The sequence below is a fragment of the Corvus brachyrhynchos genome, unplaced genomic scaffold (assembly GCF_000691975.1).
Source record: "Corvus brachyrhynchos isolate BGI_N302 unplaced genomic scaffold, ASM69197v1 scaffold14, whole genome shotgun sequence".
In the NCBI taxonomy this organism is placed as follows: domain Eukaryota; kingdom Metazoa; phylum Chordata; class Aves; order Passeriformes; family Corvidae; genus Corvus; species Corvus brachyrhynchos.
The window spans coordinates 16,147,215-16,167,110 of record NW_008239110.1 but is presented as its reverse complement, the minus strand read 5'-3'; the positions used below and the strand labels follow the sequence as shown (position 1 = coordinate 16,167,110).

The 19,896-nt window shown below is 36.4% G+C and overlaps 1 protein-coding gene across 1 annotated transcript in view; it reads left to right on the top strand.

Moving 5' to 3' along the window:
- The first annotated feature begins 8,665 nt into the window (after positions 1–8,665).
- The window catches only part of LOC103619420 (vesicular inhibitory amino acid transporter), a 29,085-nt gene continuing 17,854 nt past the window's right edge, over positions 8,666–19,896 (top strand). Inside the window, exon 1 of the mRNA XM_017739417.1 lies at positions 8,666–8,974. Coding sequence (XP_017594906.1) covers positions 8,666–8,974 — 309 coding nt within the window. The remainder of the gene's footprint in view (positions 8,975–19,896) is intronic.

The following is a 19,896-nucleotide window of genomic DNA, read 5'->3' as shown; positions in this document are numbered from 1 at the left end:
TACTTTAAATCATTATATGATCCTATTATGAATAAAATATTTCCTCTGTCATGTTCCCTTACTGGTAGCTGCACAAAATGTGAAAATATCATGAAGATTTCATATGGTTTCTCTTCAAGCACAGAGACTTGAATGACCCCAGATTTTGTATTTATTTTTAATCAGAAATGCTTCTTGGAATTGGACACTGCCACTTCCCAAAGGAACTGTGGTTGAAAAAAAATCACTAAAGATAAAAAGATGAGATAAAAAGAAATAAAATGCCTTGTTTTTAAATTGAGTTCTTGAAGAAATACCATTGCTAAAAGGGAAAAACAGTAGAGATAAACCGCCTATGAAGCTCGATGCATTTCTAACCTAGGGAGTAGAGCACAGCAGTTTTACAGTCAGGAGCAGCAGAGGTACTATTCATCTATTTTCTGCTTCTTTTGTTTTCTCTGCTTATTCTGATTCAACCACCTGTACAGTTTCTATTATTTTGATTTAATTACTCGGTACTGCTTCTTCGTATCTGGGCAAGTGCTGATATTTAATCTCAGTTGCATAATATAAGCAAGTTTAGCACCTCTGAGCATCTCTTTACCTGTCACAGCAAAGGACAACAAAACGTTTTGCAGTTCTTTCTCTTTTTCATTGATGGATGTCTGTGTTGTAAGCCTATGCGATTTCACTATTTATCCACACTTTTGAACTTCGTATTTAAAAAAAAAAAGTAAGAGACTGTGAGGAAGGTCCCAAATCATCCTTCAAAGTCCAAAATGTATCTCATCAAGAATGAGGGTAAAATATATCATTTCCAAATGACTGTAAGCATCACAACACTAAGTAATCATCTCTGTAATTTCAACTGCTCCTAAAAGTAGTGGTTTCTATGGATAACACTAAATTAAATGCAGAGACAGATGACAATAATGCCATGCATATAAGTTACACCTGTATCTTCCTGTGTAGGGTTCCTTGAAGACAATACCTATAATGAAGACATAAAATAAGTGAAGAAACTCTCCCTGTAAAGAATGAATTCTTGAATACAGAGGCTATAGATGAGCACTGAGGGAGCAAAACTTGCTGATGAAGCAATACAGTTGGACCTGGAAGACTACAAATAAACACAAAAAATTGTAGCTCTGGTGGAAATACATATGCTTTCCTGAAGGCAAAGTAAAAAATCTATTATGCTGTGGAACATATGTACAAAAATATCTAGCATGGCTTTCATGTTGTCAGTTATTTCTAAAGAAGTGGAATTAATAATTTTATGTGCTGTGTAAAGAATCGCTTATATCTGCTGCTCTTCATTGTCACAGCAATTTTATTTCTCAACAACTTTCTCGACTTGAATCATTGCCATCAACTTCACCTATTACTTGTAGATGTGTTTTATTGCTTTCCTATCCTTCTCCTTTAAGTGGCAGATTGCTTCATCTGGATGTTACCTTTCCAGTTAGTAAACTCTTGATCTTCACATCTGTTAATTTCACAAGGAAGTGCAGGAGGATGTTAGTATCTATCCACTGACCACTTACCTACATCACGGAACTTTGTCAGACGTGACAGGCTGTTTATTAGTTGTAGTGTGTGTTATTAATATATATTGGTGGATTAAAGGACAAGATGTTGTGACTGATAGCTCTTTTACCATACCATCTAAAATTAGACTATAAATACTTATTTATTTTTGTAAAACTATCATTTAAATTCAGCAGAACAAGAACAAAACTGAAATTGCATGCCTTCTACCACTGTGACTGAAGTTTAAATTTAAACTCGTATTATTTCATCAGCCCAGTTAAAGAATTTTGCCATTGAATCACTGTTTAGGTATGGTTTCTACAGGTGCTTTGTGACAGACACTTAGCATATTCCCCACAACTTGAGATCCTTTCCCAGTTCTGTGAAACAGGTACACCTCTACAGAAGATTATACCTGTTTTAAAAGTGAGCCTGAAAAGGCAATGCCGAAGAGCTGTAAATTATATTTACGATTTGCTATTGTAATCTTAATTTAGATACTTTATGCATCATTACAATAGTAATTTACCACATAATCTCATCTTTTCACCCCATATTATCCTGTGCTCAAGGGATAGTCTCCACATAGCAGACAGTTACTCAGAATCACTTTTTAGTCCATATTCTTGCACTCAAGAACTATGAAATTCTTACTTTCCATAAGGTGATAAGGTGACAATTTAAGAAATGTAAGCATCCAGCTTCCTAAATCAATGGGAGCAAATCACTGCCAAATAAATTAGGTTTAAAATATTGTGTTTATTGCTTTAGAAATTGAGTGAATCTTTTTCTACTATAACATTTTGCAATAGGGTCAATTATTTTAATTTACATGTACTTACATGTCTGAACAAAAGCATTATTGGCAAAAAATGCCAAAATTATTAATGAATTCTAATGCCAAATTTAATCCGCATCTGGTGAGAGCAGTAAGATGGGCTACATTGCTGCAGCAGTTACAAATTAAAATAATCATTCAGGAGATGCACAGGATGGGATTCACTTCACCTGCCTTCTCATGACTACAGTACAGACAGGTATAGAACTCTAAGCTAGTAATTCAGGATTTCCCTTATATACAGAGGGAGAAAATAGCCAATTTCATGCTACTGACCTATGGCATCCAACCTGCTTCAGGTGCCAACGTTAAGATGAGACAAACAATTCTTTAGAAGCATCTGTTTTATTCTACTGATTATATGAAAGGGGCCTAAATGGGTAGCTCAGAAAATTTCTCTGCTGCTCAGAGGAATTCCATCCATATTAATTTATGTAAAAACCATGGTGCAACTCACCAAGCTGAAACTTAAGTGCTGCAGACAGAGAGAAAATATATTTCTCCATTAGCTACAAAACTGCCTTGTCTCTTCTGGAGATCATCAGCCATCTTAGCTCCATAACGCTAATCCTTTCCTAGATAATGGTGATTTCTCTCCAGTGAACTAGCCAATGGGAAGATACAAACCTCTAGGCATTTAAGGGCTACATCATGATACATGTATACAAATGGCCTGAATAAAGGTCAATGCCTACTTCTGGCATGTGCATCTCTTGTGAGCTTGATTTGTAGCGCAAATATTCCTTGAGGGTCAACCCTGGGATAGGTTTAAATAGCCACTCGTGATGAGTGGCTATTTCCTTGGCATTTTCCCTGATCCTCACAAATTGCATTTTTTTTTCCAGCAGAGTATCCTTAACTGATAGAATGTTAGCATGTAGAAGAAAACTATGTTGAGAAACATGAGGAAGAAACATGTTGAGAAACTCAGAAAAGCATCCACATTTCTGATTACATATGAAGATTTTGTGGCATGTCTTAGGAAATATTCTATATAAAGTAACAAAAATCTTCATACTATGACATCATGTCCTTGAATACTTGATTCCAGTTTCCTTTCTGTCTCTATTCATGTTCTTATCTTCTTTTACCCCATGCAGACCTATGTTTCTTACAGCCATTATTCCTACTGTTTTCTTTCTTACTCCACTATGGACTTAGTTCCTTCCATGTCTCTCAGGCTTTGAATAGTGCCTTCTCTTTCTCTAAGAAGTGTGGTCCTCTACAGATTCCGGTGCATGATCAGATTCTTTCTAGAAACTTTCAAGTGCTCATCTGTTCAGCGTTAACCACTCCATTCTTTCCCTTTTGTTTTAAATTGTCATCACAAAAATTCTTTTCTGTCTGGGTTACAGTTTATCTTCTGTGGGGAGGGATGTTATCTTTCATGTTCCTCTAAAGTGCCACATGCGTTTACACTCATATACTTATATATATTTGCATGCTTGAACATAATTTTGAATAACTATTTAAAGAGTAGCCAGAGTAATATGCATAGAGCATGCCACAATACCAAAAAATATTGCAAAATCATACAAATAAATATAAGTGAACATGAAGAAACCTTTCTGAACAGATGTTATCAATTACTAACATTATCTTTCATCACATGTTGTGCCTTCTCTGTGTCTGCTTTCCAAATTTGTATGAATGGCAGAAACACCTAGAGATGAATTTTGCTAAGAAACCTGAGCATTCAAAGAAGCATCAGTTAAAAGTGTGGAAAAAAAATGTTGCAAATATTTATGTTAGGGATCCATAGAACCAAAAGTTAAACCCTTATTTCACTACAATGGTGGTCTCAGTCACCATTAACCTTCACCACTCAAAGGGTGGATGGACAATCTGTGATTTTTTTCTGGATATGCTTGTCAAACTGAACAATGTTTTGTTTCAGGTATTTTTTTCATTGCACACTGTCATCTCTATTTTAGTTTAAAGTCATTCAGGCATCACCAAAAGCTTTTGGTAAAGAAACTCTTTAGACATATTAGTCTCTTTACCTAAAAGGGCCCTATTGAGCTTCTGGGATAGTAAGGATGTACCTAAACAGTGTAACACAGGCACTCAGCAGTGCACCTGCATTCCTGGTTACTCCATCATACAGCGTCAGAGTTCTGTGGGAATACACCACAGGCCGAGCTTTGCCTAAGATTTTCATGCTCTCGGACCCAAGTTTATACATAGGCCTAGTGCACACTGACATGGAAAAACTGAAAAAGCCCTTTAGTTGCAAACTGATTCCATTATGGGAAGTAATAGCAGTGTATATCCTATGAGCACATATTTATTATTCTAGATAAAGCATCTCATATACCTGGGAATGTTGTGTTTGCCCCAGCTAGCCTCAGGACTAACAATGGTGAGACTATTTAAGACACCTTTTTTGTGGAGAGAGCTCTTCTCCCTTGTGAAAGGGTATGCTAAGCAGCAACGACATTCTTACTACCCCAATACTTGGACCAAACCCATATCCCACAGCAAAAGTGAGATTATAAAGATTCAGCATTAAATAAATGCACTGCTTTGTTGGATAAAAGCATACGGGGCTGATGAACTATTTCGTTGGCCTACTTTTTATTACAGCTCTGAAATACTCTTCTTGATGGGTATAACTAAGGGTCCTACAGTCAAACAAATTTTGAATAAAACTATGGCCAACACAAGTGGCAGCTCTGAAGACCTTATTTCCTTGGGCATAAGCAACTGCACTACGAAATTCTACTGACCAAGAAAGATTCTTTTCCAAGCCTATTTTTGTGCTCCTCCTGTTCCTGAAATTCAGCCCTGTCAAACTTATGATTCACAGTGAATCTGTGACAGTCTGCTGCTTTCCAAGAAAATTTGAATCTCAGTTTAGGTACTGAAATAGAAATAGGTGAATAGGTGCCAAGGACAATGATAACCACACTTACAGGCCTACCATAAATCAGGAAGTTTTTCCTAAGACAAGACAGAACGTTTAATTAAATGTAAAATATTGACTTGTGTGGATAAAGAACATGTGTAGAAAGAATGTCTAGCAGAATTACTGCATGGGAAAAGTACAGAACCCTTCAACTGAGTCCAGCTCTTATTTGTTGCCTTTACTGCTTATTTCTGATGGTTTGGAAGTAACATAATAAATACAAAATCTACTGCAGTCATCTAGACAGCAGTTTTTAATGCAATAATAAAACCAGATTTGATATATCTTCCTTTGTTATTTATGTCAGTGAAAGAGCCAGTAAATGTACAGCAATGTAACTAAGAGCATAATTTGCCCTACTAGCTGGAAAAATCAAAGCTGCAGGGAATATACAGAATGAAAAACCTATACCCAGTAGATAAAAAGGTTAGACTCCCAGATTGCCATGTCTCTGTCCATCTTCACTTCTTAAACTGTATACCCTTCATAAAAAAGCTGTCTCCTACTGGTTGATTTTAAGACACTTCATCCAAAGGTGGCTGCTAGGATCGCTAAGAGCACTAAACATAGATAACAATAAATATTGTACAATGATTGCTTGTGTTGTCCTGTGCTATGCTGTATGTCAGAAACAAATAATGATATTTCATTGAAACAAGTAATCCAAAGAGTGTACCAAGTTTGGGATTTCTAATATAAATATTTTATTAAGATTCGGATATTTCTGGAAACTTAAAGACTTACTTGCCTTTGTTTTAGTAGTCAATAAGAAAGCAGTGAACTTAAACCGACTAAAAGCTATTTTTTTAAAAGAGATTTTACATTACTTTTGAAGTTCTGTATAACCATGAAAAAACAATTTTTACTATTATTTAATTTTTCTGGATGGGTGCATCTGGCAGATAAGAGATCTGAAAATGGGATTCCTTCCAGTGCTGTAAGAGGGTCTTGGATAAAACTGGACAATTCCTCTCTAACCCTGTGCAGTCAAAAGAATTGGTTCTATACTCAGAGATATCTCTCTGTTTCTAAAGTTGCTTACACTTCCCTTGATTTAAATAGCTGTATGAAATCCTAACTAATATACAAGGAAAAACAACAACAACAAAAAAACTTGAATAAAAATAAATTTTAAAAAAACCAAACAAAAGAAAAACAAACATTCCCCCCCCCACCAAACAGCACTCATTGCTGTCTCAATAAATTCTTTTGAATAGAAAATAAAGATCCTACAAACACCAGATAAACAATACAATTTCTTATGTAATACTTCATTTGTAGCAATCAACATTTACATTTGATGGAATTCAGTTCCTCAGGATGTTAAAATGGTTCTTATCTGCATTTAATTGATAAAACTATCTTTTAAAATGCTAAGTATCTGTTCCATGACATTATGCTTTTCACATTAGATAAAGCCAATGACAAGAAAATGGTCCACTCCAGAAATGTAAACATCTACAGAAGTAATGCTTCAGAACAGACTGAAAGTACATAATAATGTTTACCACTTCCCATGATTCCATTTGTGTATCTCAGATCATTCTGTATATATTAGGAAAATTAGCCATGTGATTTCTGACATTTTTTTCACTTTATAGATACTGTTGCCAGGTTTACTTAATCTGGGCAGTATCTACACCTATCACAGAGCATTCCTCTCAGAAATCTTCCTGGAACTTCCTAGTGGAATGGTTTCCATTAAAGGAGAACTAAACTAAGGTCAAAATTTGCTGTAAAACCCACTTTTGTATTTTCAAGCACCTTCCAGGTCACTCCAGAAGACCATGATATGTTTGTGAGATGGCTAGCAACATTCACTTTGTCTTTAGAATTACCAATAAATAGATATTTTAACAAGCAAGAGACACTTTTTATTCAGGTCAGAAATCAGCAGATTTCACAATGTGTAAAAGAATAGTCTAGAACATTGAGCGATAAACCCATGGACTTGGAACATACAGGAGTCAGTGATGAGGCTTGAACAAGGTAGGCACAGGAACATAATTCCATACTAATTGTGTCTCTGAAATATTTTTATTTTTAGGACAGGTGATTAAACTGTGGAGAGCTTCAGAATATTAGTTTTCTGATGAGAGCTAGAGAAATTTCAGTGTCTGATTGTAAAAGACAGAACAGTGAGGGTTGTCTCCATGCTTATTTAATCCTGAGCACATAAGAAACAGGAGACAACAAGGCATGCATGATTCATTTTGGAAATGGGCAGGTCCGGAGAGTTCCTAATGAGACTGCAGTGCATAAATACATACAATATGGCAGAAAAGTCACTGGTTCAGAATTCTTGTTCAGAAATATAAACTTCTAAAATTGTTGTGAGAATTCCTGAAATTTCTTCTGACAGGAAGGGCATGCTAGGGCAAGCAAGGATTGTAACTGCTCTCACATGCTCCGAGGTCCCCATGCTGACCTTTTATAAGTGAACACTTTTTTCAGCATGATCAGCAGTGTTGTACCAGTTATTCAGCTGTTAATGAAGAAAAACTTAGCTGTTAAAACCCAGTACTCTTTAGAAAGAAAGAGAGAAGAGGAACGTGTGGCAGGTATAGCAAATAATAAAAGAAAATGGGCATAAATTAACCAATGACAGTGTAACCCAATTTTCTCTCTCTTTACCTATCTTCACAAATTCTGTGGGCCATGTCAGGAAGGAAGAGGATACTTTTGTAAATACTATTTTTAGTATTTTACAGTGTGAATAATCATAATATTAATATATTATTATAATGTATACAATATATCTATTTATAATTCACAACCATAAAGTGAATGTATCATCATGCCTCTAGGTCTTTCCCCTAAATGTTGCTGGTAACAGTGAATTAAATATAGTTACAAACTAGCTACTTTTCTTTTTCTTGCTACTTTAAGCTCTATTAAGAACATTTTTAAAGTTCTACTGACCTCTGTAGACACTAAAACACAACAGAAAATTCTCACATCTGGAAAAGTGAACTTATTTACATGCATTTTCTTAGCAGTCAGTCCATCAGCTCTAGTTTTTAATGAAGCATTTTGTTTTCTTCTGGCAGAACTATTTATTTGTGTTAGAAACATGCATAATTTCCAGGAAAAGATTCTTGCAGCCACCTGTAGATGCTTCATGAATGACTGATCTACACAGATGCCATAGGTAAAAGGAAAAACAATTTGAATTGTAAATTGAAGCTTGCAGACTACTAAATCTTGCTGCATGCTACTCTGGGCAGTATGTTGAAGACCCTGGAGATATTTCTTTAGCTGTCATTTGAAACAGGCACAAATAAATGAACCAAGGACAGCAAACCATTATATCAAGGCTAACCTACCAAAAGGAGTGACAACGTACAACTGCTGAAAAAAATAAAGACATGTAATGAAAGATTTTACTTTTATGTTTGGTACTGAGGATGGCTCACCTGAAGCAGACTTTTTCATCTCTTTTCAACTGCTTTAGGGAAACACCATCTCTCTTTTTGGGACTGCTGAGGTGGGACAGCTGCCTAGACACCGATGAAGAGCATGTGAATTTTGCTAGAAGAGATGAACTGAACAGAGCTCACAGCGAGAACAGAGAGGAACCAGATGGACCCCTGAAATTTGAGCTTAATGTTTGTCACCAGGATCCAGAATACAAGTCCCCAGCTCCCTTGCCACATGCTCAGGTCAAACTGATCACCAGCTGGGAAGCAGGATGGAATGTAACAAATGCCATTCAGGTAACCTTTTATTTCCACACTTATTCCACTCATCATTTAAAAAACTGGTCATCACTTAGCCTGCTCTATTTTACTTAGCTGTACCATCATTTTGCTTATTCTAAAAGGTTTCTATGAATTTATTACTCACATATTTGAATCTTTCTGCATAAGATTAGCACTCTGATAAAACAGAGTTCCAAAGAGAAAAATGATACATATGTCATCTGAAGTTTAAAAAGTGTTTAAATTAGGTGGAATTGAAAAGGTGGTGATTGCGCCTGTTTTGGAAGTGCCAACATTATCTTTAATAAGCATATTTGAATTCAGAGATGTTTGATAGAAATGTGAAGTAAACATCTGATAAAAAGAGGATGGTAAGAGCCAGACTGACGTCAGACATAAATTTACTGACATGTAAATTAAACTAGAAATAAATTGAAGCACGAAGCACAAGAAGTGTAATAATACTTGTCAGTGTTAAAGAAAATAGTTAGGTTGAATAGACTGAAAGCATTTGGTCCCAACATTCTGTGTGGAATTTGAGTATCTTTCCAAATCCTTAAATTTAGCATTAAGTGTTTCAGAATCTTCTTCTCACTTTTCATGATTCATTTCCTTACATAATTCTATCATTACCACTAACTTTCTGTCTGACATGGTAAGAAGAAAGCAGCATCCACAGACACATCTAGTCCCAGTAACTGTTGCTTAAACACTTTTTTATGCCACTTTAATTATAGAAAAATAATCTTTCCAGTGTCACACAAGTCTGACTATGCCGATGTACGTTTGTTTACATATCCAGTTCATCCCTCAGCTCTGCAAGGGAGGAGAAAAAAGGACATATTTCTAACCCTGGTGTATTTTCAAACATGAGCACCACCACATGAGAGCCAGTGCAATAACAGGGCACAGTAGCATATCATACCCTGAAAGTGTTCAGCTGTGAATAAAAGTGTGAAGTCCTAAAATACCCCAACTGCATTCTAGTAACACATTTTATCTTCAATCTCCCTCAGCAGCATCTAGTCAGGACAGGAGTCTGGGATGAGAGCCCATTGTCTCTGTGAGTTTTGCATTTGATTTCACCAAAGCCAAGATTTCATTCTGGAAGTCAGTTTTGTCAGTATTTGCTGTATGACCTTTTGGCAAATCACATTCTCTAACCCATTGTTTTCCTTTCTGAAAAACAAAAATAATAATGCCTCTGTAAACATATCAAAGTCCCCAAAAAACCCTAAATGTTGTGTACAAAATTACTGTTAATTATTAATAATATAGCTTTCAATTAAAAAATAGACTGATAATGTATTTTAACACAATCAAATATGCAGTTGTCTATTTAAAATCAGGAAAAATTCAAGCTAACTTATCCAATCAAATCAGTCGCTATGGTCTTAGTCAAAACTCTCAGCATGCTGAGTGTTAATTACCATGGCTCTCATTTGGTCAAATATTTTAGAAACTAGCATTAAAAGAGCAGTTGGCTACAGCCAACTGTGTTGAGGTTTTCTCTAGGGCAGGCTGAAGGTTGCAAAGCCTGGAAACTGCAGTTTTGCTAATAGTATAACCAAAGTGCCCTACTGACACTTTATTAAACTGTGTGCTTGTGGGACCAGGTATGTGAATCTGTGTACACATATTTGTATTATTCCTATTTCCCAATACCCGGGATTGGGAGCAAGTCATTTGGTTTAGAAACAAAGGCAGAGAGCAGAGAAAGGGAAGGGGAAAGGCAGGAGAGGAGAGAGGGGAGAATATTGAATGGGCATCTGTCAGTAGAAAATAACAGTTTGAAGAAATTTCTATGAATAGCTTTGAAAAGAAAGTCAGAGTTGTGAACAGAATGATTAAAACAATCTAAGTGTTCTTGACTGGTGAAGATAATCTTTGATAAAATGACAGTTGTTTTGCCCTACCCAGAGGAAAGGGCAGAAGTGTTTTGCATGACAATTAGAGGTAAACATTTCAGCAGAATTTTTAAGTGTTCTAAACAGTTATTTCAGTGAATTCAATTAGTCTAAAAATGAAATTATTTTGCAATCCAGATTTATTATGGGAAGAATTAAATCTTTGGTCTCTGAAATTAAATACAAGGGTTTTCTCACAGTGTTTTAAATATGAGTCTTTTCAAACAAACAACAAGAGATTTTTATTTTGTTCTTAACTTGAACTGAAAAAATATGCACTTTTGGCGCTGATACTGTATGTGCAAATGATTGCTTCAGACATTTAAGTTTCCAGGGAAACAAGTTTCGTATTTCAGCACTGCACTGGCAAATCAAAACCTGTTTTCAGTTAATCTGGGTAAGGACAGAGACCATAAAGCTGAGTTAATTCAAATGGGAAAATGTACTGCATCATCTGGCAGAGTGATGCAAGTTGCATTTGTTTGTATGTAGCAGTAAAAGGCCAAAATTATTTGTAATGACTTGTACACTGGTGCTGGATAGATAAGCAAAGCAGTAGTCACAAAGAAGAAGGTAGTTAAATTCCAATGGTACAGTATTTCACAGCAGAACCAAAGGACAATAAAGACTATTTATTTGCCAGTCACATGAAGTAGGATTTTTGCAAAGACTATGGAGAAAGCCAAACTAAAAGAAAAAGGCATTCAGTCTATAGTGTCATGAAGGGGCACAAGACAACGAAGAAAAAACAAGCAAGAAAGAGAAGTGAAATAATGGAAAGAAGTGAAAAAATGTTAATCTTACCTATAATTTATACCTGTGTACTTTATAAATGTAATTTATACCATTGTGAGTCGATCTCCACTTAGATCTCAGGAGGGCCTAACAGTGAAAAAGATCAACCGCTTTACCAGAAAGCTTCAAGTGTCTTCCAGTACTATGATGCCTGAACAATCTTTAAAATACAGGCTAATATAATTGCACAACTTTTCTCTGAATGTTTGGTAAAACATGATGTATCAAATCTGGCTGGAAAGCAGCCCAACAGAAAAGGACCTGGGGATGCTGGTCAACAGCAGCGGAACATGAGCCAGCCTGTGCCCAGGTGGCCAAGAAGGCCAATGGAATCCTGGTCTGTATCAACAATAGTGTGGCCAGCAGGACCAGGGCAGTGACTGTCCCTCTGTACTCAGCACTGGGAGGCCACACCTCAACTCCTGTGTTCATTTTTGGGCCCCTCAGTACAAGACAGACATTGAGGTGCTGGAGCATGTCCAGAGAAGGGCAACAGAGCTGGAAAAAGGTCTGGAACACAAGTCCTATGAGGAGCAGCTGAGGGAGCTGGGGCTGTTTAGCCTGGAGAAAAGGAGGCTCAAAGGAGACCTTACGACTTTCTACAATTACGTGAAAGTAAGTCGTAGCCTTGCAGGGGTCGGTCTCTTCACCCAGGCAACCAGTGACAGAATGCAAGGACATAGCTTCAAGCTGTGCCGGGAGAGGTTTAGCCTGAACATTAGGAATTATTTCTTCACTGAAAGGATTGATAAGCATTGGAACAGACTGCCTAAGGAGGTGATGGAATGACTATCCCTGGAGGTGTTCAAGAAATGACTTGCCACAACACTTAGTGACATGGTCTTGTTGACAGGGTGGTGATGATCTTAGAGGTGTTTTCCAACTAAAATGATTCTGTGAAATCCAACTACACATTCTCTTTGATTCAATGCATCTAATACCTAATGTTGCCAACATTCATATCCTTACTTTTGCAAAAAATTAGGTTGTACAAAGATTAGAAATACCTGCAGCAATGGAAATTTTCTTGTTCCATGATCAGAGTAACACAATATGGTGCTTGACTACTGTCAGTGCTTCCAGGAATAACAATAATGAAATTAGTATTATTAATCATTACTTTTCAATGTATCAATAATAAATTAGCAATTATTTCTGTAGCAATCATAACTATTCTCATTATATTTATATTCTGTGTATTATACATGAGTTTAGAAAAGACTCAAGACTTCAATAATCATAATTTTAAAACCTGAATATCCATATTCCTTTCACTGCATGCCTTTATGACCATATTTCTGTACTGAGTTCCAATTTTAACTTAGGTAACTGCAACTCCTAAATGCTTAACTGGAAAACACACTGATGCTGAGGAACAGAATTAGCAGACATGCCTCCAAAGTATAGAGGCAAACATCTGAGGAGTGTCTAAAAACCCCTCTCTTTAAGCTTTACTGACACAAAATGTAAGCATTTTCCAAATATAAATATGTACTTGCTTGTAGTCTTAGAAAATGGATCATTAGATGTGTAACGATATAAATCCTCTCATCCTGAACCTTAAATAATTTAGTCATGTTTGGCTAAATAGCCACTTGGATTTTAACTCCAGCACTTGATCTAAAGTATTTATTTTCCAGACGTGAGAACAAGGGTCAATCCTTTCTTGAGCACAGAGCAGTAATTTCCTTGAATTATATGTTATATATTGAAGCTGAAGGCATATGCATTGAAGCTAAAGTCATACTCTGAACTAAATTACAGACATCTGAGAGAAACTAACTTCTGCATTTCATATCAAGATGTGGTATGGAGAATTGAAGGGAGATGCCCAATGCTGATATCTAACCTAGGACCAGAAAGTAATTCAAGTTTCCAAATGAAATGTCAAAAAATGACAGCACAAAGTAAAATTCCAAGATAGTAGGACTATTGTGGTGCCCATAAAAATTCCACATAGTGAGTATGATTTTAGCTGAAATGTGCCAGCAATACTGGCAAATTTATTTTTCCAAGGCTTGCAACCACAAACCCTTATAGCCAGAACTGCAGACCCAAAAAAAGCCCAGTGAGGGCCGTCTAAATTCCGATCTGTTTTTTCTATGATAGAATGTCACCATTATGCAATGCAATTGATAAAAGATATATTTTAGGGGAGAAGACTCTGTAACTAGTGTTTGTACCCTGGTTTTCCCTTCTGATTTTCTCTTGAGGGGACAAAAAGATTCCAGACATACGTCACTACTTTGTATAACCTTTTATTTCAGCTCAGACCCTGTGGTAGGCTTCTTTTGTGCACATATTCATATAGTACAGAGAAGGCTGCATTCAGGATATATATCTTCTCTATTCCCAATCCTACTTCTTATCACAAAAGCTTTTTATCAAAAATGTGTTATCCTGCAACAAAGAAATAACATCTAAATCAGAGAAATATCTTTATTTGACATGTAAGCATGGTGCAGCAGACTGATTTTGAGTTAACTAACTGCCATTCCCATAAATCTCATCAGACAATGTACTTTATCAGTCTGCTTTTTCCTTGGTCAGCTGCAAACACTAAAAAATGTTATGAAGACAGAACTCCTAAACACAGGGAAGTGGCTCATCTAAAATGGTTCCAGGAATAAATATTTGGATAATTCTCATGGGATTTAAGTTGCTGTTTAGTAGGTTTTGACTTTTATGTCGTATGTCACATTATTTGGGCAATAACCAGGTGTGAGGGAGGGAGTATTGATGGATTTACGTTAACATATTCTACTGTAACTATTATGGAAACGTTAGGATGTCAAATCAGTTTCCATAGACCCTCCATGTCAGGTTTTCCATCAAGTAGAAACTGTGATATAACATAACTAGTCCACAAAATTATTCCTTGGACATACAGATAGTCCCAACATATGGACTATTGGTTCAGAAAGCACCATACTAGCTCCTGAAGCCCAGAAAAAAGCACATGGGTTACACAAGCAACAGACCAAAGTATTGCAATTCTTTAAGCCTTCTAGGTGTTAAAATGACATATCAAAATATCTGTAGAAGTTAAAGCAGCCTTTAGATCATGCTTGCCCTCACCATGTGTTCAAAATTGCTATTCTCAACAAATGAGTTAACAAGAGTTACAGGAGGCGTCTCTCTCTCTGTGTCCTTCATAAATGATTCTAATAGTCTCAGTAGTTTGGCTACAACTGATATACTTTATTATATAATTTATTATATTGATCTAATTTAAGCTAATCAGCATATATCTCATATGAGAGGGAAACATTCTAAAATATAATACTCAAAAAACCCATGGAATTTAACATGCAACCTCAGCCTTAAATCTCAGTATCTTGATTACACTGTGTGTAAGATAGATATATTTTTAAATATTTATTCTTAACCAATACTTTATTTTATATCTTGAACAGATTTTTACCTGAGTTTTACAGACATACCTGTCTAATGTTTCATTCTTTTGATAACAGTAGCCAGAATCACTGCTGGGCCTAAAGAAATATGAATAATTCTGTTCAGAACCTCAAATTATAATCTTACATTTCAAGAAAGTATTTATTTGACGCTTGATTTTTAGCAATGACAATTATCTATCATTTCCAACAACTTCAGCAGAAACTCTTCTTGCCTTGTACTTTTGAAATCTGTGTATTTCAGCATCTAAATTTCAAAGCCACCATGTCTTCTTGAGCTTACTCCTAGAAACAGCAGCTTAGTCACTGCAATGCATAGTATACTTATCCTGGGATTGATGTTCAGTTTGTCACAGTCTGGTAAAGAAAGTGCTTGAGAAAATTTGCAAGTGGCTATTTCTTGTAAGTGAGGACTTCTCGTTGATTTTCAGTTGTCATATAAGTTTGAAAATTGTTTCATCTGGAAAATCTACTACTATTAATCTTTTAGAGCAGCTATTTTATAGATGTGAGTCCTCCTACATGAAGCAGATGGTAATAGAAATTGTGTGCATGTAAAAGGACAAAAGAACTAGGAAGTAAGCATATAGTAGTATGGCAAGTAAACTGGGAGGGACCAGCTCAACTCTTCTCCTTACAGTGCTGCTTTCCACTGGTAATAACGTGAATTTTTTGCATTAATTGGAATCTGCAAGTTGCTCTAGCATGCTGCCAACAGATCTCGTTAGTAAGGACATAGAGTCGTAGAATCATGGAAGATCCCGAGATGAAACGGACCCATAAGGACCCATCATTGGGTCCAATACCTTGCTCCAGCACCTGCAAGGTGCAGTGCGTGGTCCTGCCTTCAACACTGACAGAATTCCTTGGGTGGATGCACTGGAGGAGTCTGTCAGTATTTTAACCATTTTATATCTCACTCAACTTAAGTACATCTCCATCCAAGGGCTTCAAACCCTGCCATTATTCAAAGGCCAGCTACTATCAGTGGTGTTGCTAGAGCTTAATAGACAGTCTGTCAAGTGACAGAGGTATGATTTACATACTCATTTACATATATTTGCAGAAAGGGTGTGTTCATTTCCATTTCTTCCATAACACATATGAAACAAATGGTATGTGTAAGTACCTCAGAAACCTGAACATTGTGCCTCCTCCTCCTCCCAGGCCTCTTTTTATTTCATTTCACCATTAGGAAGCCTTCAAAGCACCCAGGAGATGGCCTGCTCTGGTGGTGTTAATGCCTAAAAAAAGCTCTTGCATTGGTACATAGATAACTTAGAAACACACACACACAATACACCACTCCTTTTCTTTGCAAGACTTTTTTATAAGGAAAATCTTACCTGCATTAATATATATGGTCATGACCAGCTTCCTCTTCTCTGTACTGCTGTCCCTATCCAGGCACACAACTAATGCTGGCAGTCTCTCCTGAATGTCTGCCTCGTGCCTTCCTCCCTGAGGTCATTGCTTGCACCAGACTCAGGGTCTTGGAGCTCCTACAGACGCAGCTGATAGACACCACATCCTTCCCCCTCGCCTTTGGGAGTGTGGGACTGAGGCAGAGTGTGTTTTCCTGGGCCCACTCAAGTCCACATCTTATTTAGATCCTGCTGCTGCATACATAAAATATTGGTCTGTCTTTCCAGCAGTCAAGCAGTTAAACAGAGTTCCTAGTCTTTCATCCAGTGTCTGCCCACACCAGAATTCCTTCATTCCCTGTGTGAGTCCTTGTCCTTGCTACCATGCAGGCCTGTCATCTGGCATCATCTTTCAGTCAGGCCTCTTTCTAGAGACTCAGACTAGGTCCCTGTCCTGCTTATTTTTATTGTAAAACCTCACTATTACATAATCTGGTTTACCAATCCACAAGGCTAAAACTGATATGAGCACTTATAATTCCCTGTCTGGGTCACAATAACACACTTTTCCCTAACCTTTCCAAGCTCACCCCATGCATACCCACCTGGAAAGCTGATGCAGTTCCATAACTCATAAGACCACAAGCTTTTGCAAGAAAGTCTTCAACCATCAAATCAAATGTAAGCTGCTGATTTTTTCTATAATAATCTACTATTTTTCTTCCTTCATCTATTGACTTTGGTCTCTCTTTTTCCAGTTACAATTACCATTTTCAATTTGTTAAATACTTAAACAAGCATTCCTATCAACTGATATGAAGATATTCCTCTGATACTCTTAGAAATGTCCTTTTGGTGAAAATTGCAGAGTTATAAGCTACATTGAAACCAGCGTTTCCTCTCTTGACTCACAGTATCTGGTATTGACTCAAGGTTTCCTTGACTCCCCTCTCCACCTGTATTTTTTTCGCGTTATCTTTCCCCTAGATTTTAAATTCTTTGGAGAAGAGAGCATCTCTTTGTGCTTTGTTTGCACATTGCTTTACACAATGGGATTACATTCAAGAACTTCCAGGTGCCCCAATACTGAAAACAATTTTGAAAGTGAGTCTCAAAATGTTTCCTATTTTACAGAAACTCCTTACAAAATAATGATTGTTTAAATGTAGCCTGTGATAAATCAGTTTGACATTTGATTCAGTTTCCCCTCTTTTCTCTATAAGGAATTGATTCTCCTTGCTATTGAGACTCATTGTAGAGGCTGAGCACAAGATAAATCAGCAAAAGAATGTGATAAGAGTACCTTTAGAATATTCAGCCATTAAAATGGGCATTCCATCTTAAAATCCAGATGGCAAAGAAAGAAAATGACAGAAATATGATATCAAAGATAAATGGATAGTGGAGTTATGAAAATTTTACTCTTTGAAACAATAAATGTTGCCAAAAACAAAGTATCAACTAGTCAGCTGCTTGAAAGCAATGATCCCTTTATTCCATGGGAGAACCCAATGTGCCACGACTTGTTGCAGAACAAGGATCTCTGGCTCCCTCAGGTGAAGGGAATAGCTGATGTACTTTCCCACTACACTAAAATCAAATTAATCTACCATACTTTTTGGTGTCATCAATCCCTGCAAGCATTTTTAACAAGCTGAATTAAAACAGATGGTGTAATTTCTCCTTCTCTTTTTTAAATTCATGGTAGGTCATGTGGTATTTAAATACACTGTTATTAGGCAGCTTTGAATTTCTGTATCTGTTATATTTGGCTACTTCATTGTTGTGGTGTTACATTAGACAGTTAACTTTCAAAACAAAGCCCAAATTACCTATTATAATTATTCACCAGCTTTCTGTGACTGAGATCATTTGTATGCCATTGACCAGCTATCACTACTGGAAAACATTCTTCTTAAATATGTTCTTTCTGCCCCTGTTCTTAAACTTATGAGGTATGTAACTTCAGCAAATTTGCTTTAATAAACTGTATTTAGTAATATAACTCCTCCCAGGATAATATTCCTCCCAAGACAGCAAGAACAGAGTGACAGGCAGCAGAAAGTAAAATATTTTGTCAGATGGTATTCCTTTCCTGTTTTTTCTAAACTTCTTTCACTTCCATTAGCAAATTTTCGGAAGGGAGCTCATTTTTTTATGAAGTAAAAGAGTGAGCCCTAGGGTTTGTCAAGCAATAAAAGTTAACAAGCTCAGCACTTGCAAATGCATAGGAGAATTTAATGCTGAAAGTAAGGGACATCTGAATTATTATAATGTGCTGGTAGAATCAGAAAGAGTGATGTTTCTCTAGCAGGCTTTCCACATGGTAAAGTTTCTTCCACACAATCCATAGACAGTTAACCTGCAGTTTACTTCAGTGTATATAATTCCTGACAGCAGTAGATTCACTGAAATGGTACAAGGTCTGTCTGATTGAGCAAATAGAGCTATGTGAGAAAATAAAAAGCCCTAAATACTGATTATACACAGCATTGAATATGATATATTGTAACCTAGTTTTAGCACAGTAAGCTGTATAAAACATTTTACCCCTAAAGCTAAGTAAAAGAAATTGTCTTCTATTTGTATGTCTTCTCCCTCTTCTCCCCACATACACCATGCTTCCTGGGAGGCAATGTTTCTCTGTATTCTTGGCCAGTGGCACTGGTTTTGCCATATGTACAATGCTGTGTTACTAAATAGCTAACAAAAAAATGAAATTTAATATTTACTTCTTGAAAATGTAAACATATGAGTCAAAGTGAAGAAACATTCACTTCAGCTCATACACACAGGCTGCTATCCATTTCAGTTTCTCTTAGTCCATTTCTTGAATTGACACAAATAACGGCACCAGTAGATTATGTTTTATAGTCTTTACAACAAACATTTTTTGTTGGTTTATGTTATCAGTAGCAATGGCAGTTTCAGGCCTTTTCCTTTACTCTACAATATTTCTATTCATGATGGTTTTTATTGCTGTTTCCCCCTCCAGAATCATGTTTGGTTCAGGCTAGTTCCTCCCTGATAAGGAGAGAACATTTTTCTTTTCAATTTTAAAACCCATTCTAATTTAATTATTTCAGACTAAATCTGGCTATTTCAGAAACTGTGTTCTATTGAACCTTGAAAAAAATGTGGATTGAGAATAAGAATTATAAACAATATAGACCCAATATATCTTATTTTTATAAGAAACTTGTTTCTTTTGTTTATAAGAAGTTATCTATTTTTTTCTGTTATAATGACTGTTACTGCTCTCACTTTACTGTCACTCTAGAAGTTGGCACTCAAGTTTATTCTATCTCACTACATTTTGAACCCATTCTCTTGTCTCATTGTCTACATGATTTTTGCAACTCCAAATGACATCTCCTCAGCCACCTTCCCTTGAGGGACTTGAAAATCTCCTTCTAAGCTTTAGTTGGAACCTGGAGTTTAAAATGAATTCTCCA